The sequence below is a fragment of the Lutra lutra genome, chromosome 17 (assembly GCF_902655055.1).
Source record: "Lutra lutra chromosome 17, mLutLut1.2, whole genome shotgun sequence".
Taxonomy (NCBI): domain Eukaryota; kingdom Metazoa; phylum Chordata; class Mammalia; order Carnivora; family Mustelidae; genus Lutra; species Lutra lutra.
In genome coordinates, this window is record NC_062294.1 from 3,198,421 (window position 1) to 3,222,626 (window position 24,206).

The following is a 24,206-nucleotide window of genomic DNA, read 5'->3' on the forward strand; positions in this document are numbered from 1 at the left end:
AGAGAGGCAGGCAGAGAGAGAGAGAGAGGAAGCAGGCTCCCTGCTGAGCAGAGAGCCCGATTCGGGGCTCGATCCCAGGACCCTGAGATCATGACCTGAGCCGAAGGCAGCGGCTTAACCCACTGAGCCACCCAGGCGCCCCTCTCTCTCTTTTTTTAAAACAAAAAGGGGTTTTTGTTTGTTTGGAAAAATGTCTTTCTTCCAAGATTTATTTATTTAAGTAATCTCTACACTCAACGTGGGATTTGTGTTCATGACCCCAAGATCCACCAGCTGGCCCTGCCAGGCGCCCCTCTGTTGGAAAAGCGAACACACACAAGTAGAGAGTCTCCACGTGACGTCGATAGTCACCCACATTTCCCATCATTGCCGTCTCTCTCCTCCCTCTCTCTTCCATCTGTAAATTTTCCTAGACACTTTTTGTTTTCTAAGATTTTACTTATTTATGTGAGACAAAGAAAGAGAGTGAGTGCATGAGCTGGGAGGGGGCAGAGGGAGAAGCAGACTCCCCGCTGAGCAGGGAGCCTGACACGGGTGATCCCAGGACCCTGTCATGACCTGAGCCGAAGTCAGACACTTCACCGACTGAGCCCCCCAGGCGCCCCCCAGAGAAAGGCTTTTAAAAGCATGACGATACCACTGTCACATCCGCTCAAATTAGTAATAATTTATGAATAGTATCTAATACCCAGACTGTGGCCCCTTTTCTGACATTACCTCACACGTACCTTTTCACAGTGCATTTGTTCAAACCAGGACCTATACACATTTCACCCCTATACTCGGCTGATGTGTCCCCCTCATCTCCAGTCTTCCATGTGGGCTCTGAACACGAGATTCGAGGTTCTCCGTGGGAGCGGCCAATTAAGGCCACCTGGGAGTTTTTAATTAATTAATTAATTTGAGAGCAGGTGCATGCCAGGGGGAGGTGCCGAGGGGGAGGGAGAGAATCTCAAGCAGCCTCCATAGCCAGCACGGAGCTGATGGGGGACTCGATCTCATGACCCCTGAGATCATGACCTGAGCCAACATCGAGTGGGGCGCTTCACCGGAGTCACCCAGGCACCCCAGGGTCGCCTGGGAGCATTTACAAAGCACCCATTCCGGGGCTCTCCCTCATTCTGGCCAGGTTGGGATCCCTGGGGTGAGCCTGGGCCTGAGCGTTCGCTCTCTGCATTTTCATTCACTTACTTGTTACGCTTCAGCCCACCCCTCCCCGTGACCCCATCCGGGCCAGCTGCCAGGACTGGGAGCTACTGGAATACTTGCAGCCCTCCAGTGGGCAGGTGGCAGTGACTGGTCATCCCAGCTTGAAGAGGCGGGGGGATGCTAGTGGCCTCTAGTGGGTGAAAGCCAGGGACGCTGTGGTAGCCCACAGCGCCCAGGACAGCCTCCACGACAACAAATGAGCCAGCCCCGGACAGCAAGCACAGACACTGAGAAATCCTGACCTTGAAACACAGCCCCCACTGTTCTCAGCGGACTGAGGACTCCTGGGGGAGGAAGCGAGTTAGACAGGATTCTTTCCATCCCTCCATTCGTCATCTCAACCCATAGAGTTGTCACCTGGCTGCCTCCCATTGGCAGTCCCCCCCCTTCCCCGCCAGCTCCTGAGATGGCGGCTCCACCATTCTCTGCTGGCTTGGGGCTGCCGAGCCCGCTGGCTGGGTGACCTCTGAGATCCCTATCCCCCAGGCTCCGGGAAGTGGACAAAATAGGTGTCTCCTCCTCGCAGGGCCGTCCTGAGCAGGTGGTAACATGGGGGTCACGTGCCTAGGGGGCACTGTCAGTGACAGCCCGTTTGCCACGGTACCCGGGTGTCTGGCACGGAGTAGGTGCTCAAAAAGCATGTGTAGAAACAACAAATCCCCATTTGTCCTGGCGGAAGCGGAAGCCCAGAAACAGGCTGATCTCACAACCAGCACCGAGCATTCGTTCGGCCTGCTGAGGACTTCTCTGCCTCCACAATGCCAGAACCAGAACCTGGGGGCTGTGCCCGCTGTGCCAGGGCCTTCCCCACCCCTCTATCGCCACCATTAGAGGAGACGATTCAGAGCAACCCTGCCCCACAGCTCACAGCCAGGACGCAAGACCCTGGACAGTCCACCATCCCTCTGAGGGTGGGGAGTGGGGACCCTTGGAAGGAGAATCCTGTCCCTAACCCTGCCCCCTTTTGTCCTTCTTTTGGGAGGGAGGGGGGACGTGACACATCTTCCACCTGTCACTCCTGACTTGATACAAAAGATTGCAACATTTTTAGGAATGACTCAGAGGGAGAACACACACATAGGGTGCTCCCTCTATTTCCTGTAACTCAGTCCGTTCCTGCTTTGCCGAGGGAGTGCCACTGTCCTGCTTGGTGACTCAGTTTCCCCTTCCAAGCCTCCGGAATTACACACAGCACAGGGTGTGGAGACCTTGTGGGCATGAGGGGCTTCTGACAATGACACGAAGAACCCGCGGTAGGGGGGCGGGGTTTTTTCCTCCTAGCTAGCTGGGCAGGCGGTCAGAGACCCTCTCATCACGAAGCCTCCTAAGAAACCCTTTGGATAAAAGGTCTTCACACCCACCCGGAGAGGAACTGGAGAGTTACTCCTAGCTGGGCACCAAGAAAACCTGAAGCCAGGGCCCATGGCCCGGGGAGGTCCCTTCACACGCCCCTCTTGGTGCAGCCGGGTTGACCTCCAGAAGTGAAGCTGAGGGCCAGACCCTAACACCAAGGAGGCTGCCTTTCAACCACGAAGGCCATCTGAAACCCCGCCACTCTCCCAAGACTGAGGGGTGGGGTGGGGGGCATGTTGCTTACTTGTCCCCAGGGCAACCCCCCCACCCCGGCAGGGGATGGTGGGGCCTCCCACTTCTGGCCTCCCCTCCCCGCAACCCAGCGATGGGGCCCTCTCATCATGGGAGAACCCCGGCGCCCTTCCCACCCCACCAGGGCTGGGGTGCACAGCCTCAGGGAGCCTGGCAGGCAGCCCCGGGGAGGGGCCCGAACTTTCCCCGGGCCCCACCCTCCACCTCCCCACCAGGCAGGGCGAGAGGAAACTGAGGCGGGAGGCCGGAGGCGCGGGCGCCGGGCGCGCCCCTGGCACGGTCCCCGGGAGGCGGCGGGCGGGCCTGCTCCGCCCCCGCGCCCGGCCGGTGCAATCCCGCGCCCGCGGGCGGGGCGGGGCCGCTGGCAGCACCGCCCCGAGGGCCGGGCGGGGGCGGTGGGAGGCGTGCGCGCGGCGGCGGCCCGGAGCGCCGGCCGGGGCGTAGCGGGGGCCCCCGTGCGCTGCCTGGCCCGGGCCATGACCCCCGCTGCTCTCTCTTGCAGGCTCGTCGCCCCGGCCCCCGGAGCCCGGCCGCCGCCGCCAGCGCCCGGGCGGGTCCCGTGCGCCCCGGGCGCGGCTCCGCAGTGAGCCCCCAGCAAGCGGTGAGTGCCCCGCGCCGCGCGCGCCCCGCTGCCCCGCCCGGCGCGGCCCGCCCACCCCTTCCAGAGGACGCCGCGCTCCCCGAGAGTCCGAGCAGGCGGCGTGCACGCCCCTCCGGTTCCGGCGGCGGGAAGGGCGCGCCCGGGGAGGCCAGGGCGTTCCGGGGGTGGCGGGACACCCTCGCGGGCCCGGGCGTCCCCCCAACTTCTCGCGGACTTTTCTGCCGAGAGGCGGATTTGGGGAAAGTTGGGCCCAGAGCCCCGGCTGTGTTGCGCCTTACCCGGGGCCGGTGGGGGTGTGTCCGCGCGTGGACGCCTCTGGCCCCCCACTCTCCACCCGGCGCCCCGCGCTGTCACGAGCTCCTCGGGAACGGGCCAGACCGCCATTCCTGAGAGCTGGAAAGGAGCCCGGCCGGGGTGGGGGCAGGGGGCCTCGAGAGGAACCATTTCCCCTCTATGGAGGCTTTCAAACTATATTATTCATGAGCCGCCTCACTTAGGAGCCCCCTGGCCTCCCAGGGCATCAAAGCAGGTTTGCAACCGCAAAGGGCGACCAGTGTGAACGCACGCGCGACTTCTCCCGGCCGGCTGAGCTCAGCGGAACTGGGGGAGGCTCTCGAGACCGGGACCCGCCACCCGCCGGCCCGGCCGCGTGTGGGGCGGGGTCAAGGGCGGTCAGCCTTGGCGCCTCTGTTGGGCCGCGGTGGAACCGCGAGGAGAGCCAGTCCCCACTGCCTTAGCAGTCGGAGGGTCACGGAGGAAGGGCAGGTGGAGGCACTTCTGAGAGAGTGGAGCCTTTGTGGCACAACACCCTATCTTACAGATGGGGAAACTGAGTCTCCGAGAAGCTGAGCTAGATTGGCAGGCCCTGGAGTTTCCTGCCCCACCGCCAGGAATGCCCTCGCCTATCCAGGCCACACCCACCTTGGGTTCTTTGTCCCACCCTGGGTACCGGTTCCGGATGGATGGATGGATGGATGGATGATTGGTTGGGAGGGAGGGAGGGAGGGTGGCCTGCCGTGTATTTATGGAAAGACTTAATCCCTTCCCAAGCCCCAAGGAGGCTGAAAGCTTCACCACCTAATCTCCTCTCCCTGGAAGCCCTTCCCTTGCTTGTGGGGTGCCACTCAGTGGGTACTGAGCCGGAGTTTAGGTCACCTCTGAGGCCTGGAGCTGGGAACTTGCCCTCGGTGGCCGTGGGAAGGGAGTGATGCTCTCTAATGTATCCCCAGCACCTGCGGTCCCTATCACCTGCCTGGCCCCTTTTCATCCTCTGACCAAGGAGTGGTGTTGTCCCCATTTTACAGATGAGGACACGGAGGCTTGTAAAAGTCATGGGGTGGGTAAGTGGCAAGGCCAGGCCTTGAACCCTAAGCCCTGACAGTGAATTGCTCTGGAATATGGCAGGGGCCAGGCCAGGCCTCTGAGACCAGCAAGTGCAACACCTCCCCCCATTAAAGCTTTATGCACGTAACACATGGGACTGTGTGCACATGAAGAGTGTACGCCAGATCCGGAAATAGGAAGTCCCCAGGAATGTCCTCCTGCCCCTCCCAGCAGCGGTCTCCCTCAGGTGCCAGCGGTGGGCCCCACGTCTCCCACAGGCCATGCCACATCCAGAAACCCTCAGGGGGTGAGCTGGCGGGTTCTCCCTGACGTGGACTGGTAGTCTGTGGGTCCTATCGTCAAGGCTGCTGTGAAAAACAATTGCATGTTTTGGGGGACATCTGGCTGGCTCAGTCAGAAAAGCATGTGCCTCTTGAGCTCAGGGTGGTGAGTTCGAGACCCACATTGGGTGTGGAGCCTACTTTAAAAAATTTTTCTCGAAGATTTTATTTATTTGACAGAGAGAGAGAGATTGAGAACAAGCAGGGGGAGCAGCAGGGAGAGGGAGAAGCAGGTTCCCTGCTGAGCAGGGAGCCTGATACGGGGACTCTATCCCAGAACCCCAGGATCATGACCGAAGCCGAAGGCAGACGCTTAACTGACTGAGCCGCGCAGGCGCCCCAATTGCATATTTTTAAATTAACCCTGTGGAGAATTAATCGTTAACTTGCCCTCTAAGAGCATACCCCGTATTTTTAAATAAACATTTGTATGGACATAGAACACGAAAAGCTACACAAACCGTAAAGTAAGCATTGAGCTTGATTATTACGCAGAGATTCAGAGCAGGCAGTGAGCAAGTATTTTGCTCAGAGTTACATGGTCAGTCACAGGGAGGCCAAGGCTGGACCTCAGGTGGCCCAGGCCCCTTCTCCAGGACATAAAAATAGGTGAGGATCTCACGGGGCGCCTTTGCCTCCCTGCCCCCCATCCTCTGTGACTTCCTGTTGGTGAGCCGCTGTGGGGGAAGCAGCTGTCCCCGCTTCCCCCCTCCCCTCCCTAGGAGCTGAGGAGCTCGCAGCCTCCTGCAGGTCCGTGGGCTAAGGTCAGGGAGATGCTCATGTTTGCACTCCGTGTACCCGGATGGGAGGCGTGTTAACACTTGTAGCATCTGTTCCCGGCACAGATTTGCAGGAATTGCAGGAATTCTAATCCTGTTACAAAAAGCAAGTGCCTTTTCTAAAGAAGGAAGAAAACCAAGATGTTCCCTGTGCCGACTAGGAGCCCAGGGTGGCCAGCCCATCAGAACCATCTTCCCCGTTTGCAGTGAGGAAACAGGCGTGGAGAGCTGGCCCACGTCCCCCAGCTGCGAGTGGCACCTGGACCCATCCTCCCTTGGCCCGTCCACCCACCTAGGCCAACGGTCACATTCCTCAGCTCTGATTCTTCACCCCGGCCCTCTGCTTGGGCTCGAGTGAGGTCTTTGTTCTGTTCAGTGAGTCATGACCTCCAGGGGATCTTTCCGATTCCCTCTAGGACGGTACTCTGCAGAGACGGAGACCGGCTTCCAGCTGGACCCGGCCTTGCACTCACGGTCCCTCTCCGGGCCTCCCTGTCCTCATCTGGGAAGCCCATGTGAGCACCCAGACCACCGCTGTGGAGAGCTGCCGGATTTCGCAGATAAAATATAGGATGTACCTGGCACGCGACTCTCACTCTCGAGGTCGCGAGTTTAAGCCCCACGTTGGGCGCAGAGATTACTTAAAAATAAAATATATTTTTAAAGATTTTATCTATTTATTTGACAGAGAGATCACAGGTAGGCAGAGAGACAGGCAGAGAGAGAGGGGGAAGCAGGCTCCTTGCTGAGCAGAGAACCCGATGCGCGGCTCGATCCCAGGACCCTGAGATCATGATTGAGCTGAGGGCAGAGGCTTAACCCACTGAGCCACCCAGGTGCCCCGAAAATAAAATCTTAAAAAACAAACAAAACAGGAAACTGGACACCCAGTTAAGTTTGAATTGTGGGTTCATGAGGGATTTGGGGTCTGAGTATGTCCCATGCAGAAACTGGGCACTGGATATTTTATCTGGAGCCTTTTATCTCCGCCCCCCGCCCCAGCTCTAGACGCCTATGACTGCCTCCAAGAAAGACGGGCCCTCGCACTCCAGAGCCCAGCCTCTCTGGTGCACAAAAGTAGTGCCTGAAGGGAGTCAGCCTGCCCCGGGGGCCAGCCTTCAAGAAGCCGGGTCTCCCCCGTCCCCCGGTGGTTCTATGCCATGGACTCGGTACATCGCCGTTACTGTGTACTTAGTGCAGAGAATAGTTCGGATTGCCTTTCTCTGCGCCGCAAACGTGTGGGAGGTGAGCTGGGGGCACTCCCACCGCTGTGGGCTGGTGGTTCCTTCCCGAGTGCTCTGAAAACAGTCGCAGACAACTCAGCCGAGTGTGTCCCTCCCCTGGAGATGCTCAGGCTTTTAGAGAACGCGGGGTGTGCAAAGCAGCTGACCCGCGTCTCTCCCTCATCTCTCTCCGAGGCACGGCAGGGGGTCGACCCCGAGGGAGGAGGTGTGTGTCATTGCCGTCCCTGCCTCGGTAGGACCCCGCAGTGGCCCCTTGGCAGTAGGGGTGCAGGAAAGAACCTGTTCAACTTCAAGCTGTTGTGCAAATAATCAACAATCTGAGATTTCAAAGGGAACATCGAGGAAAGGGAGGTGTTTCACGCTCCTGCCCAAGTGTGAAAGAGGGAATGTTTATACTGAGCTAGCGGTTCCCTGGGCCTGGCGGCGCTTGCCCGTCTAGCCACGCGAAGGGGGTGGACCCCTCCCACAAGATCGTTTCCCTCCCACTGACTCTCTTTTTCCTCATCGCAGAAACCTGTAAGTTTGTACCGAATGCAGCCCTGCACTGCCCGGGTCGAGCTTCCTGGCCCCCTCTGTCCCCCCGCCCCCGTCTGTAAAATGGGGAGGCAGCGGTGATGTCTCTCTGGGGACATTTTTAGGGTGGAGGGGAGTGATTTTTATAATAATCTCGGCCCAGGACTTGGCCTCTTAAAAGCCTCAGGGAGATGGATATCCATGGGCTCTCATGGCTGTGATACGGCCGGCGAGGGAGCTGGAAGTGGGAGCAGCCTCACTCCCCCCCAGTCAGGCCTCCATTCACCCAGCTGTAGAATCAGGCTTCGGGGACTCCCCTTCCGAAGGGCTCGCCCATTCATGGGGCCCTCCCCGCAGTCTCTGCCCAGGCTGGCTGCCTGCCGGCAGCCCCAGCAGGGAAGGGGTGGAGTGGATCACCTATGGGAGTGTCTCCTCCTGACCCAGCAGCCCAGAGCGGGGGCCCATGACGTGGGACACCCCTAAGGCAGTGCCTTCACAGGAGTGCTTGGGGACAGGACCGTCCCCCAGGCAGGGTGCCTAATATTTGACAGGTGAGGACACGGAACCTGGGGGGCCGAACTTCAGCACCTCTGGCTCAGAGATGGCAGTGACTTGCCTGAGGTCACACAGCTCTTGGACCCTGGTTCTTCCTTGTTCCTCTGGGCCACTCCCCGCCTGCTGCCTCTGTCCTGTCCTGTGGGGAGGGAGAGGCAGGGTCACGGCCTGTGTGCTGGGATGAGGAACGCTGGTTTGTGACAATTCTCCATTTGGGAATTTTAGAAAGCAGACACAGAGTCGCTGCACACCACATGACCCCTTGATGTGAGCTGGCCTGACACCGTGCAGCTTCTTGTCCCTGTGTCCCCTGAACCCAGGCTGCGGCCAGTGCTGCTTTCTCCTCCTCCTCCTCTCGCTTCCTTGATCCATCTTCATTTTCTCTAAACCTCCCTCTCCCCTTCCTCCCTCCCTCCTTCCCCTTCCTCCCCCCATCCTTCCCCCCTTCTCCCTTCCTCCTTCCCCTTACTCCCCTTTCCGTCCCTCCTCCTTCCCCCTTCCATCCTTCCCTCCTTCCCTCTGTCCCTCTCTCCTTCCCTCCTGAATGTTCTGAAATGGGTATGTCTCAAGTCACGAGATAGCTTTACAGACACCTGTCACTTCAGGACAACCCTTGGGGAGGTGGTGCTCCTGGCAGAGAATAGCCCAGCCTCCCCCCTTCCCCCTGGCCGCATCAGAGACGTCGCTAGGGAAATAGGGTCTGATGCACCAGACGGTGGTCTGGGCCACCGCTGGGGAGGCGCTGGGGTCAGGCACAGAGGCTGCGGACCCCTGTTGCTGCCTGTGTCTGCTCTTCTTTCCTTGCGTGACTTCTCTTGACGTAGTTTCAGGCTTCCAGAAAAGTCGCAGGAACACTGAGGGCTCCTCCAAGTCCTTTCCCAGAGATGAAGCTTAGCCACATTTACCTTAGGGTCTCTGCGCCTGCACACGCATATGTTGATTTCCTAGCTGACCTGTCCGAGTCGCGCTGCAGGCACAGTGGCCCTCGAGCCCAGACGGCTGGGCGTGTGTGTCGCAGGAGCCACGAAGGCCTCTCACAAACGCAGGCCGATGCCTAAGATCCAAGCCCTGAAAGGTGACCACATCTGGTCACCTCATAGACAGTTGTCTTTCTTTTGACTATTTTAGTATTAGTCTTTTTTTTTTTTAAGATTTTACTTATTTTTTTGAGAGTGCAGATTAACTATCCTCCCTGCGCCCCTGTTTCCCCCTCTGTGGAATGGGGATGGGGAGGGTCCCAGCCTCTAGGGGCTGTTGTGAGCATTGACTGACCAGGAATCTCCGTCCGGGGCTGTGATGGGCACACAGTGAATGCTCAAGAGATAACACCATTAGTCCTACGGGACTGGCCATGGGCTCTCTTTTCCTCCAGCCTGGCCCTTCCTCTCCCCCTGAAGATACCCCCTCCTTGGTATCGAATCCCGCCCATGATTAGAATCCCCTGGGGAGCTTTTAAAAAATCCCAGCGCTAGGCCCACACCCCAGGCCCATTAGCCTAGAGTCTCTGGAGTGGGACCCAGGCATCTGTATCTTTTTAAGGGCCCAGGCGAATTCGCGGGGTCATAGGAGACAGTGCTCAGGGTCACTGCAGTGGTTATGGACACCCCCTGGGTCTTGTTTTGAGATGAAGGTGCCAAGCCTGCAGGTGGGGCGGGGCCTGCGACCCTGGCATCTCTCACAAGCTCCTGGTGGTCCCCCGCTCCGGTCCCAGGACCACACTGCAAGGAGTACGCCCCTGGAGAAAGGCCCCAGCTGGAAACCACTGCCCGTCTTCCCTCTGTGGCTGGTGTAAATAATAGCATCGGACACTTCTCGGACTGGAGCTCTGCGCCCTCCTGATCGTTCTGTCGTCCTGCTGCTCAGTGAGACTGCCAAGACCATCATCCCCATTTTATTTTTTTTTTTAAGATTTTTTTTACTTTGTTTTTTTTTTTAATTTATTTGACAGACAGAGATCACAAGTAGGCAGAGAAGCAGTCAGAGAGAGAGAGAGGAAGGGAAGCAGGCTCCCTGCTGAGCAGAGAGCCTGATGCAGGGCTCGATCCCAGGACCTTGAGACCATGACCAGAGCCGAAGGCAGAAGCTTAACCCACTGAGCCACCCAGGCACCCCTAAGATTTTTTTTTTAATTTATTCATTTGACACAGAGAGAGAACACAAGCAGGGGGAGTGGCAGAAGGAGAGGGAGAAGCAGGCTCCCCGCTGAGCAGGGAGCCCAATGTGGGGCTCCAGCCCAGGACCCTAGGACCATGACCTAAGCCAAAGGCAGAGGCTTAACCATCTGAGCCCCCCAGATCCCCCAGCATCATCCCCATTTTAAAGATGAGGCAAATGAAGCCTGGGTTGGTTGAACAGCCCATCCGTGGTTACCCGGCTAGGCCGGGCTCTGGTCGAGCCAGGAGGGCACACAGCTCCACGGCCTGCAGGCAAGTCAAGAAACACTCCACCACTGTCTGTCCCTCTATTGCCCTGTCTCTCTCCCCTCCCACCTCCCACTCATTTGTGCTCTCTGCCTTGTCCCCAGTCCCCCAGCCCATCTCCTAAGAAATGCGTCCAGGCCCCTGCCTTCCTACCTGTCCCACAGACCCAGCCTGGGTAAAACTGGAGCCCTCACCCTGGGTTTCTCCAGGCCAGCCCCTCCTGGTCCCTCCAGCGCACGAGCCTGTGTGCCTCCCAGACTCCCAGCTGCTTCTCCACACCCTCACTGTCCCCCCACCGCCCGCACTGCTCCCCCACCCCACACACCCCATCTTCCATCCTAAGGCTCCATAATTTCTGGCCCAGAATGCGCTTCTCCAACCTTAACAGACACACGACTCCCGGGGGGCCTTGTTAGAATACCGATTGTGGCTCAAGGCTTCTGGGTGTGCCTGAGATGCGGCATTGCTAACAAGCTCCCAGGGGGCCCGAGGCTGCTGGTCCAGCAGCACCGCCCGTGTAGCGAGTTCCTGGGGGAACCCCAGCATTTCCTAGCCACAGATGCCGGCCTCTGGGCAGGACAAGGAGAGCACAACGTGGGGCCTCGCTCACACACCCATGGTGGAGATCCAAGGGGCTTCCCTCATGGCCACCCTCCTCGCCTCTCCCCCAGGCAGCCTGGCACACAGGCAGCTCCCTTCTCTTCCCCAGAAGGGTGTGCAGAGCCTCACAGGCCCCAGACCCGGGTTGGGGCAGCCCCGGGGTTGGAACCCCTGCTCTCTGAGCCTTGATTTCCCGTCTGTGAGTGAGTAGCACGTCCCGGGGCTGGAGCACACAGGTGCCAAACACTGTCAGCCTCGGCCTGTTTTATCCATTGCTCAGAATGCTCAGGGTGAATCCCATTGCTGGCGGAGTGTGGGGACAATTTTAACTCCCATGGACGGAGGCCTTAGTGCCCTTAATCGGTTAGATGTCCAAATGCATTTTTAAATGAGGGCCGGCGCCCTGACAGCAGGTGAGCTCACCACGTCCTCCTGCTCCTGCTTCTGAAGCCAGCCACCCCCGGGGCCCCAAAAGAAAAGGCCAGGTCAACCCCCGACCACACCCTTACCTCGACCGCACCCCACCCTCCAGATCTCCCGTCGATGCAGCTCTGAGGCGCCAGAAAGTTTTTTCCACCAGCACAGACTCATCTTTGAGCCAACTCAGCGCAGATGTAGTCAGCACGCACCCTGACCTCACCAGGCACTGGCAGCTTCTCTCCCCGCTATTTCCTGTTGTGTACCAGTGGGCGGGGGTGGGGCGGGGGCCAGCTGCACATGGCCAAGACCAACAGGCCCCCTCTCTCTCCACAGGCCCACAGAGGTGCCGCCATGGGGCTCAAGCTGTCCTGCCTGAAAGGTAAGGGGGAGAGCTTCCCCACCAGCATCTCTGGGGCTGGGAGAGGGGTGGGGAGGGGGAGGCATGAGGCTGGAGAGAGTAGGAGGATCCACCCTGGAGAGGGAGGGGGCCACCGCTTAAGGCAGCATCTGTATACAGCAGGTGCCTTATAAAGGCTTGCTCTGACTCTGAGCGCCCCTGCAGGCCTGTTACCACTGATATAGCAGGTCAGGCCTGCTGGGGACTGGGGAAGGCCAACAGGGAGAAGATCTAGAAGGACACCAGGTCACTGTGGAATGTGGTAGGTGTTGGCAGAGGGAGCCCAGACACCTGTCCTGTGCCCTAGACCCTCCTGGCCAGCGTCTAGATGACCCAGGGGCACTGCAGACCAACGTGGCCCCTACGGAGAGGTCCCCTTGACGCCCATTATTCAGGGAGAAATGCTCCCTAGCTGGAAATCCGGGAGTCGTTCTGGTGGCCCCTCGCCCACGTGTGGCATGCTGGCAGCGCTGACTCACCTCCTGGATGTTTGGGAGGTGCCCTGGCCCTGGCCCTTCGCTGCAGGAGGTCAGGGGCATGGGAAGGTGCAGGCCAGAGTGAAGGACCACGTTGTGTCCCGCTGGGTGGGTGGTGGGATGGGTGAGCTCAGCAGAGGCCCGGTGGGCCCAGTTTACGGATTATGCCCTACCCCCTTGGCCAGGGGGCGGGGCATCTTGATGGACAGTTCCTCCAAGACAACGCGCGAGTGCGGGGCAGCGGTTCCCCTGGAGAAAATCAAGGTGTCCTGGGCAAGGTGGGGATGGGATGCTGGAGAGCCCTAGGCAGCCCATGCCCCTCCAGGGCCTGGCCCCTCTGAGGCCGCAGGCTGAGTCCCCACGGGAGTGGGGGCATTTGTTGGGCCAGCATCTGTGGGGGTGGAGGGCCTGGAGTTGCCTCTGGACGGAGCCCCTGGTGCTCCAGGACCCTCATCCCTTGGACTTCGCGGCCGGTTCTCCCCAGCGCTGGGCACAGAGTAGGCATTCAATACAAGCTTTTTGTTTTGGTTTTTAATCGTGGTGAGATACGTGTCACATAAAATTTGCTGTCTTTACCATTTTTAAGTGTACAGCCCCTGGACATTATGTACGTTCATGTTGTCGCCCAGAGGTCCCCAGCGGCCACCTCCAGACCTTCTCTACTGTCCCCATCCCACACCAACGCTCCACCTGCCCCCCCGCCCCCCGCCAGCCCCAACTCCCTCGTCCTACCTTCCGTCTCTGCGAATTTGCCTACTCCAAGGGGCTCCCATGCGTGCAGTGATACAGTAACTGCCCTTTCGTGACGGGCTGATTTCACTCAGCATAACGTCCTCAGGGTCCGTCCCTGCTGTAGCAGGTGTCAGAACAGCCTTCCTCTCCAAGGCTGACGTCTGTTCCCCGCGTGTATGGACCTCCTGTGGTTGATCATTCACTCCCCATGGACACGGGGCTGCCTCCACTTTTGGCTGCGGGGACAAGACGTCTTTGACGAGTCAGCCAAGACCCTAGAGGAGCGAAGGGCTGGAATGTCGCTGGGGCAGCGAGGTTTGCTCACACGTTTGCACCGCAGCTCGTCAGGGCCTGTCCCCTGCCCTGGGCTGCCAGCCCTCTGCCCACACCAGCCTCACCCAGCCCTGGCCTCTGGAGGCCGCAGGTCTCTGGGGTGTGACAGGAAGGGGGAGGGAGTGGGGGAGCGCAGGGAACCGAGCACTGGACCTTCTCTCTGTGCTTCACCAAAACGACCCAGGCCCACCAGCCCAGAGCCCCAGACCCTCTTCCTCCTCCCAGAAGGGACAGGCCAGCTACAAAGGGCACAGTGCCCCACGGCCCGTTCCCTGCGCACTGCTGTCCACATTACCTTCTCGGCCCTCACGCCCGCAGGCGTGGTGTTTCCCCGCGGTGGGACTGCGACGTGTCTGGGTGTCCCTGGTCTGTGTCTTTCCATGCTCTCTAACGCCTGTGTCCCATCCCGCCATGAGTGGGTCTCTGGGCGGTTCCCAGCTTGTTGCCTTGGTAAATCGTGACGTTTTGAACATCTTTGATTTCTGATTTGTTAAAATTAGTATTTCTTTGGGATAAATCCCAGAAATCAGAAGGACCCAGTCAAGTTGTTAGAATACATGGTGAGTTCTTCCTGGGGGCTCAGCCGGGATAGGACCCTATTCTGCGCCTATTCTGTGTGGATCCGTTCCCCTGTCTCCGCGACACCCAAGTGAGTCCCCCCAGGATCCCCAGTTTCTAGATGAGGACACTGAGGCATAGAGAGGCAGTGCCATTGGCCTGAGGCCACACAGCCGGGACCTGGTGCGATCTGAACCCCGGGTGGGCTCGTTCCAGAGGCCTTGCTCCAACCACCATTGGTTTGGCCTCTGCAGAAGGTAACATTTTAAGTTGACATTTAAAACAGTTGCTGTAGCCAGAAACGTTATCAACACGTTCTCATTCAGCTTCACAGTCTGTAAGATGGTGTCAGAGTTTCCTGGAGCTGCTGTAACGTATTACCCCAAACTGAGGGGCTTCGAGCAACAGAAATGCGTTCCCCCACGGCCTGGAGGTTATGCGCTCTAACCACGCTGCCTCTCAAGGCTCTGGGCGAGGGTCCTCCCCGTCTCTCCCCGCTCCTGGGGACTCCAGGCGCTCCCAGGCATGTGGCCACGTCCTCCTGGGTCTGCCTCCGTCCTCACACGGCCTCCTCCCTGTCTCTCTGTGTCCTTTCTCTTAAGAAGACAACAGTCTTGAACTTACAGCCAGCCTTAAATCCAGGATGATCTCATCCCCAGATTCTTTTTTTTTTTTTTTTGGTAAAGATTTTATTTATTTATTTGACAGACAGAGATCACAAGTAGGCGAGAGGCAGGCAGAGAGAGGAGGAAGCAGGCTCCCTGCTGAGCAGAGAGCCCAATGCGGGGCTCAATCCCAGGACCCTGAGATCATGACCTGAGCCGAAGGCAGAGGCTTTAACCCACTGAGCCACCCAGGCACCCTCATCCCCAGATTCTTAACGAATCACATCTGCAAAAACCTTATTTTCAAATAAAGCCACATTCTAAGGGTCTGTGTGGACGTGGATTTGGGGGGACACTCTTCAGCCCACCATGAATCCTTTCACCCCTGAGCCCCACACAGGCAGGGTGGGAAGGTGCTTCTCTGGCCTGACATCAAAGACAGCCTGAGGTGGGGACACGTGAGAGTGTGGCACGGAGCAGAGGAACACACTTGTGCCAAAATCTTTGTTTCTGGTCCCAAAGGGGAGCGGGCACACCAGAGCACTGGGAGTGGGTCCTGCTGCCCAAGGGCCTGGCCGTGGCAGCTGGGACATATGGGAGCACTCTGCTGTCCAAAGAGTGCCTCTCCCTTGCCTTCTGGTGGTAGGGCTGTCGTGGGCCGGGCGTCGCTGGGAGCCAGGCGCTGCTCCCTCGATGTGCCTGTTTTGTGCTCGTTACAGCTGGACAGTGTAGGTGACTTGACAGTGGGGAGACCGAGGCACAGGGCTGCTCTCACCAGCCATGTATCCCCTGGCCAGCCAGGAGGGGCTTGGCTCAGCGGGCAGGAGAGGGATGAGTGGTTTCCCGGTTTGTGGGCTCACGAGCATGTTCTCTCCAGGTCAGCAGCAGGCGGCACTGCCCCAGGGAGCAGCAGGGTCGGGCCCCCAGACCTGCGGCCTCCGCTTCACCTGGGAACTGGTCAGACGCATGGGCCCCTCCCAGACCTACTGAGTCAGAAGCTCTGGGGGTTTTTAACAAACCCTCGGGGGGATTCCAGTGCCTGCTCAAGTCTGAGAACACTGGTGCCCGGGCTCCAGGGTCAGAAGGATCTGAGTTCAGATCCCGGGTATGTCCTGGCAATCTGCAACGTCGTACAAATCAGTTCATGTATCAAAGCCTCGACTTCCTCATCTGCAAAATGGAGTGACGAGTGGGGACATCTCCTGGGCCAGGCTTCGAGAGTTATCTGAGACTGGCGCTATAGATGGACAGGGTTTCCTGTCTGCCCGGCCCTTTGTACCTTCCCATTCCAGTGGCAGCTGCAGGTGCAGGGGAACTCAATCTGGAGGTGTGGGCTTTCTTGTGAGGCTACCTCGGGGGCCGGTGTGGTCTCTGGGCTTCCCCTAAGGGCACCAGCGCCAACCCCAGCCAATGACAGCTTCGCTGTGGAGACAGGCTCCTGGGCTGGGCTGGTCCCAGCGGACCGTCCTTCTGGGGTGCCCGGGACCAGGTGGGAAGGCACCAGGAGATGGAGACTGGATCTGGGGTTGGTGCATCGCTCATGTGTTCTAAGGACTATTTGTTAGGACAGTTTTAGATTTACAGAAAGTAGTTTCAGGTTCACGGTTTCCCCTCTAGTTAAAGCTTGCCTCGGCTGGGTCCCTGCCTCGAGGGCCCTAGGGGAACGCGCCCAGATAACGTCATCGCCGGCACGCTTCCGCTTTGTTCAGTTTCCTGTTCTCCCCGCCAGCCCCTTCGCTGTCCCAGGAGCCACCTTACAATTCCTCGTCACGTCTCCTCAGGCTCCTCGGGCCGTGTCAGTTTCTCAGAAGCTCCTGTCTTTGCGACCTTGACTGTCTTGAGGAGGACTGGCCGTCTGTTTGGGAGGACAGCCCACTGTTGGGATCTGCCCAATGCCAGTGGGGTCTTAAGTCTCTTGTGCCGAGCAGGTGACGATGGTGACGGTGGGGCCTGGGACATGGGTCCGCCCTCCCTGGCGCCCCTGATTGCCCAGGCATTTCTCCCACTTCCCTCACAGGGGGCTCAGAGCCTCTCCCTCCCTCCGGCCTGTACCCAGGCATGGGGTGGTTGGGGGCCGGCCGTCGCAGTGCCCGTTTCTCATTGGTGTCAGGGCGCCTGAGACTAGCCGCAGGTCACAGCGAAGATGAGAGTCACGATGTGGCGCGCCTTCTAGGGCCAAGTCCAGGTGTGAGCCGTCCGACGCTGCGGGCAGAGCTGGTCGAGAGACTGCTCGCTGCACCAACAGCGATTGTATCCCTACTGTGCGTGGATCCAGGGCCGGCTACGGGGCTTCAGACATGAGCAAGGCAGCCGCGCGTCTTGACCGAGGGGAGCTGGGGGTGAGGGGGAGGCGAACGTTACTCAGAACAGCCCCCTGAGTGCCAGTTGCCGCGTGACAGAAACCCGTGGCCGGGTCTCTGGGCAGGGGTGGCGCCAGGGAAGCCAGCCGCCCTGGGAGAGCTGGTCTGGGAGACGGAGGGAGGAGAACAGCAGGTGGTCAAGGAGAAAAGCAGCCTGATTGGGGGGAGGCAGGGAATTTGGGGGTTACTCCAGTAGGGGCTGGGAGCTCCGTGGAAAGGGAGGGATCAAGGTACCCATTGGGCTAATACACTTTGAGCCATTTTTGGAATACGTCAGGGCTTCATGCGTTTGAAAGGATGATGACATGGTGGGGCCCCGCATTGAGGTAGAATGTGGCCAAGGTCAGCGTCTTAGTGTACTGAGCTTCCGTGTCCCCTTCTGGACTGTGAGCAGCAGCTTCCTGCCTGTGGGGGTCCTCGCTGTCTGCCCTGCACCCCCTCCCCGCGGGGTACAGAGCCCAGGCCCGCGCCGTGTTCCCACGTGACCTCCCAGCTGACCGGCAGGCAGCCCGCCGTTGGGCGTCTGCCCCAGGCCCCAGGGAAGGGCCTCGGACGGCTCAGAGCCCTGTCCCCACGCAGGAGAGGCAGAAACAAGGGTGTGAACATGAGACCCAGACCGGCGGATGGTGTGGCGACAGCAGAAAAGGGAATTGAAGTGGTGTCCCAGTGGGCACGAGACAGGCACAGGCCTCCTGCAGCCCTAGTATCAGAGCCAGCCGCACAGAGGCAGGGAGCAGTGCTCCAGGCCAAGGGAACAGCGGACACCAAGGCCCTGAGACGGGAACAAGTTTGTTGAGCTGAGGAGCAGTGAGGACGAGAGTGTGACAGGGACGAGGGCCGTGGGGCCAAGCCGGGGGAGCCAAGGTCCCTGGGGCGGGCAGGGCTGTGGCTGCTGAGGTGTGCTCCCTAGTTTCTTGTGTTAGTAGTAGGGAACACGGAATCAGGGCAGACCAGGGGTCTAAGTCTCCCACAGGGGAGGCTTTCAAGACCCGTGCAGCCCTGGCCCGCTCCCCAGAGGGCTGGGATTCAGTTACTGTGGCCGGGGGTCCTGGGTACTGGTGTGTTTCTGAGGCTTCCCAGCTGATTGTCCTGCCCATCCCAAGGTGAGAACCACTCTCCGAGGCTGGCATCCTTGCTTTTCACATGGAACCTGGGCTGGGGGCTGACTGCCCCAGGTGACAAGGTTGGCTTGGCTGGAAACCCAGGAAACTCAGAGGACAAGGAGACCCCCACCTGCTCCAAGGAGGGGTGGATAATCAGAGACTATCTTAAATGCCAAAGCAGATGGTGCTTAACTTGGCTCCGCCCTGTCTCCCTGGGAGAACCAGCATGGCTCATGGCCCGGATTTAGCCCCGTGTCCTGCTTAGGCGAACCACCCCCCGCCCCCACCTTGAGGGCCTGCTGTCCTGAGGAAGGAGGGAAGGACAGCCAAGAGGGTCACAGTCAGGTTGACTGGCCTGGGGTGTGCTTGAAGACCTATACCCAGGGTAGGCTTGGGCTTCCATGCATGGGGGCTCTGGAGCAGAGATGGCCCTGGACAGCTGTTCCAGATCAAGGGGGACAGGCCTTTATCCTGCCCATCTTCTGGACATGCTGGAGAAGTGTTCCAGGAGGGGCATGACCTTGGGCAGGGACGAGATGAGGAGAGTGAGGGTGTGCCTGGCCCTGAGGAGGGGGCCCCCTTAAATTGTGTACCCTAAGCTCCTTGAGTGCCCCACTCAGTCCCTCCCAGGTTGGGGGCAGAGAGGTCCTGGGGGGCCATCGGCGAGCAGTGCTCAGGCCCACTGGGGACTAGCCTGGGGCATAACGCACAATGTCCACTCAGGCCACAGGTTCCAGTGGGGGACTGTGGGGCCAGGGGCTGTGGGCCAAAAAGGCACAGGCTCCGAAGACGCCTGTCCTTTTGAGTCCTAGCCTCCCCCCACAGCCAGTCTCAGCTCCTGACAGCCCACACTGGCGTCCTAGGCATGCGTTTCCCATGTGTCGGTCAGAAGCGGGGACCATGCTGGGGAGACCATGAAGGCATGAGAAAGGACAGGCAGCTCTGTCCAAACAGCTAGGGAGCCATGTCCCACGTGGTCTAGCACTGCCACGCGTGTTGGAAAAAGGAAACAAATATGCCGAGGAGGGTGTTTGTATGTGGAGACAGAGAATGTTTGGAAGGAGACACAGGAATAGTAGCCATGTCTGCCTCCCAGAGGAGAAGCCATGAAAAACAAGGTGGCTGTGGGTCAGCCACGAGCAGGGCCCAACAGGCTGGAGTCTTCAGCAGCCGATGTCTCTGGCCTGGAGGGACCAGCTGGGCCCAGTGTCCCCACCCTCTGGGACTCTGGAGACTTCCCCGGGCCCGGTGACCACACACGGGGCCCCTCTCCCGAGAAGCAGGATTCCGAAACCCTGCCCTGCCTCTCTCTGCCTCTTCACTCTCGCACTTCTTCACCGTGATCAGACCTCTCCTGCAGCAGCACAGCCCACCTTCCTCCTTCCTCCCTCCGTAGCCCCTCTGTCTATGTCGGCCCCCTTTCAGGAAATGTTTTATTGCTCCTTCTCGTCACTTTATTTTCTGAATACATAAAATATATATTCAGAAATATGTATATTAGATATTCAGTGGTACAGAATGTAAATTCCATGGTACCACATAAATTCCGTGGTACAGAATGTAAAATGTAGAAAAGAATACGTAGCGAAGACTCAGTCTGCCCCTGCTGCTCTCCTAGCCACCTGGTTGGAGGCAGCCCCAGTTAACTGCTTCTTTGGGTCTCCTTCCAGAATGTTCTACGTCTGCATGCCCAGACATGATCCTGGGCGTATCCCTTTCCTTTATCCAACGTGCATAGTGGCATTAGACCTGCCGTTCTGCCCTTTGTTCCTTCCCCGGGTCTGCAGGTGTCTGCAGGCGTGGGAACAGGCTCCCTCGCGGACCTGCTGTTTGCTCTTCTGCACAGCGGCAAGTAGTCCCTCATGTGGCCCAGCGTCCTGGTCTCACCGTCCCCAGCCCGTCTTTCACCTGCCAGGGAGCCTGGCCATGGGACATTCCCCGGAGTAGCCTTGCTGGGTCGGAACACGGGCACCCTTGTCTTCCTGAGAATTTTACCACGTGACCTTAGGAGTCGCGCCCCAAGCCTCTGCATTCCCACGTGGGGAGTGACTAAGCTAACAGCGGTAACGGCCTTTTTTTTTTTTTTCCTTCATTCTTGCTGATCTCACCGGTGAAAGCTGCTATCTCGAAGTTTGTTTCGTTTCCGCAGGAAAGTTTTGTGTCCTTGATGTGCGGCGCACGGGCAGAACAGGGTCACGGGCTGTCGGGGAGCCGCTCCCTATGTCCTTGCACGCACCCACCAGCGTCCTCGCGGAGAAACAGACCCCCACTCCCACCCCTACCAGCCCTGGTGGCTTTCTCCTGCCTCTGTCCTTTCCCTGCCCCCGACCTCTGGGTGTGTCACCTCTTTTGTTGAGAAGGTGCCCGAGCCCTCCAACCCTCCTCTGAAGTCACTGGGGAGACCCAGGGCGGAGGCAGGAACTTGTCCCGAGCCTCCGTTTCTGCACAGTGAGGGCTGGGATGCCCTGGGACAGAGCTGGGTGCACTTCCTGTCTGTCACCCTGGCACATCATCTGTCACCAGATTTTTATAGCCGGCATGGTGCTGCCTCTGGGGCGACAGGGCGTGTGACCAGGGAGCTGGCCCGGGAGCCCACGGAAGGAGGTAACCAGGACTCCCTGGAGGATTCCCTGGGGGAAACCACAGCCTCAGCTGTCCTTGGTGGCTCTTGCTTCCCAAATGCCAAATGCCCCTTGGCCCCAGGGCTTTTGATCTGCTCTGCTGTGTGGCCGCCCATCCGTGGGCCCTGTCCTGTGTCAGCTTCCCACAGCTGGGCACATCCTGGTCCTTGGGGCTCACAGTGTTGCTCAGGATGGCCCTGCCCACCTGCTGCCTCTGGCACCAGCTGGAAACTCCTTCCCGGGGCCCCTGGTGGCAATGGTAACAGTCCCAGGCCCACTAAGTGCTGCTCTGGGCCAGGCTTCCCCAGACACCTTCCACTTAACCTCACACACCCTTAGCAGGGCCCTGCGGGTTACAGGTCACCCTCCAGGGTGAAAGTTCTTGATCCTAATAAGGGAGGAAAGGCGGATAGCCCCTCTCAGTCACCCCGTCTGTGAGTTTGCAAACAGAGGCTCAGAGAGGGTAAGAAAGTTGTTCAGCCCACACAGCTGGCGGAAGGCAGAGTAGGGCCACTAGGGCCCTGTGACTCTCGGCTGTCCTCAGCCCCATCTGGTGACTCCATCCCTGCCACAAGTGACAAAGGAAACCAGCAGCTCTCCGGGGTCTGCTCAGAAGGGCGGAGGTATCGGAGCGATTAGTAACAGCTGTGACCGTGGTTCTCGACTTCTTAACGGGGGAAGGGGTTTTGCTCCCCACCCCCACCCCATTACCTAGAGTTGTCAGATTTCGGGGGCTGGGGAACAAGAAAACTGGATGCCTAGTTACATTTGGGAACTTAAAGTAAACAAGGAGTAACTGTGTAGTGTAAGTATGTGCCAAATGTTGCACGGGACTTCTACTAAAAAGTTACTTGTATTTTTTTTTTTTTTTTTTTTTAATTTGTATTTTATCTGGTAACTCCACCCCCCAGGAGCCGCTGGCCGCCTCTGGAGACATTCTTCGGTGTCACCGCCAGAGGGCGCTACAGCCTCTAGCGGTCAGGGACGCGGCCTGGGGACCTCTGAGCCGCACTCAGCAGCATCTCCCGCAGGCCGGGCGCTGCTGTGCCTACTTTCTGTGACCTGGGGCCTCCCTGCACGCTCAGCCCCCTGGCCGAGTCCCACAAAGCCTCCCAGAGAGGCTGGGGTCCGGAGCCGGGGCCAGGAGCCCACCAGGGTCCTCCCTGGTGCTCAGCGGCACAGGCGGGCAGGTGGGCCGCAGGGGGCACAGAAGGTGGGGGGGCTTCACCCCTCCTTTTTTCTTTTTAAGATTTTATTTATTTGACAGAAATCACAGGTAGGCAGGCAGACAGAGAGGGGGCTCGATCCCAGGACCCTGAGATCATGACCTGAGCCGAAGGCAGAGGCTTAACCCACTGGGCCACCCAGGCGCCCCAGCCTTCGCCCCTCCTTACGGCACCCCTCCCTCTCTCCGGCTCCTCCTCCCAGGCTCTTGCTCCAGCAGCTCGTCCCTGACGCAAGCTGGGGCTTTTTCCTTAATTAAAAAGAGATTTAAAACATCCACTGCTGGCTCCACTGGGCCCAGGCTGCCTCCAAAAGGTAAAACCGCCCTCACTGCCTGGCCTGGTCCATAATAATGCAAGGCTTTCTGCTTAATTGGAATGAAAAAAAAAAAAAAAGATTCAGTATATCTGAAACCCTTGGAGGCAGTTGTCAGCTTGTTTTTTGAAAGACCTACACTAAATCCGACATCCGGTCATCGCGAGGAGTTAGTGCTGGCACCAGCGCACCCTGTTCCCACCCCAGGGCCTTTGAGTCTCCTGCGGCTGACCCAAGTGCCCTCGCCTTCCCTCCGTGTCTCCTGCTGCCCTCCGACTAGCCCTGCTGGGAACCCTTTTCAGACTCCCACCTCCTGACCCTGTCCTGCTGCTCCTTCTTGCTACTGACCCAGGCTCTGGAAAGTGTTTGCTGGCCGGCCCTGGGAAGGCAGGCTCCATGTCCGTTCCCACATGGCCCTGGGCACGGCCTGACTCCTCTGCGCCTCAGTGTGCCCCTCTGGAAGATGGGCTTCTCGTGCTGTCGGCCTCACTGGGAGGACCACCTGATGACTCCCCTCGATGAGCCTCACACACTCCCGACAGCGGTTTGAAACACCAGGGCCCTCTCTCTTTTTTTCCAGCTGATGCTGAGATCTTTGGGGCCTCGCTTCCACACTGGGGGCCTGGAGGGTGGAGGAAGGCACGGTTTGGGGGGGAAGAGCGGAGAAACGTGCTGAGACTTTCCTCCTCTGCGGCGTCCCCAGAACCTGCAGTGACGCCAGGCACATAGTGGGCACTCGCTGACCCCTGCCGACTGAGCACCTCTCGGGGCCCAGCTCTGTGCCTCAAGGGAAGGGAGCGTCGGGTAAGAAGGCCAGGGCCAAGCGAGGCGGGGTTCCAGCCCGCTGGCAGTGCTGAAAGTCAGGGTCCAGAGTCCCCGGAGCCTGGGGCTGGTCTGATCCAACCAGGAAAACGGGTCTCCGAGGGTTAAGTTGGAACCAGGAACATTTTGGGGGAGCTGCCCTCCCCCCAGCTGTCCCACAGCAAGGATGGGACCAGGTTCCTGACCTGTGCTCAGGGGGCTGGAAGTAACCCAGTAGGTGCTCAGTATTAGCTGAATCTGAGTAGGTGCTAAGTAGGTGCTGAATCTGAGACGCGCTATTAATAACCACGTCCGCTTTCAGAGCACGCCCCGCAGGGCCAGCACATGCCCGTAGGACTTGCACCCCCCAACACCCCACACCCACAGTCCCCCACACCCCCACACCCCCAACCCCCAGCTAGGGGGTTGGGCTTCAGCGCATCTTAGTCCCCCACAGCGGCCCTGGAGGTGGGGACGATGACTTACCTTTGTTTGGCCGGGGAGGAAACAAGGCCCAAAGGGGGGATCCCTACAAAGGGGGAAGCCCCGGTGTATGTTCCGGCATCCACCACACCGTGAGCCCAACAGAGCCACTTCGTGTGTGACGGCGCCTTTGGGGAGATGGACACAGCCCCTGGGACATGGTCCCAGGCTGTCTCCAAGCCGGGCACCAGTCAGCGTGCCATTCTCAAAAAAAAAGCAGCAGAGGGCGCCCTTGAGCCACAAAGCCTGCCCTGGGCCACAGGTGTCGGTGGTGGTTGGGGAGTGGCCTGGGGGCAGCTGGGAGCCGCAAGGGGGAACCGAGGCATCCTGGGCATAGGCCTGGCTCCGGGCTTCTGAAGGATGAAAAGTGGTGGTGGATGCCAGGAGGGGCAGGGCGAGAGCTCAGGCCTGGAGCCACCGGGCCCCGTCCTCCCAGCACCTTGTTTCTCTGAGCCTCGGTTTTCTCAGCTGGACGACGGTGTGGGCCCAGGATCCACCCCCACGGGGTGGTGTGAGGAAGCGGCATGGTCCCCAACCGTGGTCTCCCCCAGGCGCCAGCCAGCGGCTCACCCTTGGCCGTGTCTCCCA

General features: G+C 59.2%; 1 protein-coding gene across 1 annotated transcript in view; it reads left to right on the top strand.

The window, feature by feature from the left end:
- The first annotated feature begins 3,208 nt into the window (after positions 1–3,208).
- C17H16orf74 (chromosome 17 C16orf74 homolog) overlaps positions 3,209–24,206 on the top strand; it is a 30,068-nt gene continuing 9,070 nt past the window's right edge. The window contains exons 1-2 of the mRNA XM_047711433.1: positions 3,209–3,415; positions 11,944–11,989. Of these exons, the coding sequence (XP_047567389.1) occupies positions 11,962–11,989 (28 nt within the window). The 5' untranslated portion in view covers positions 3,209–3,415; positions 11,944–11,961. The remainder of the gene's footprint in view (positions 3,416–11,943; positions 11,990–24,206) is intronic.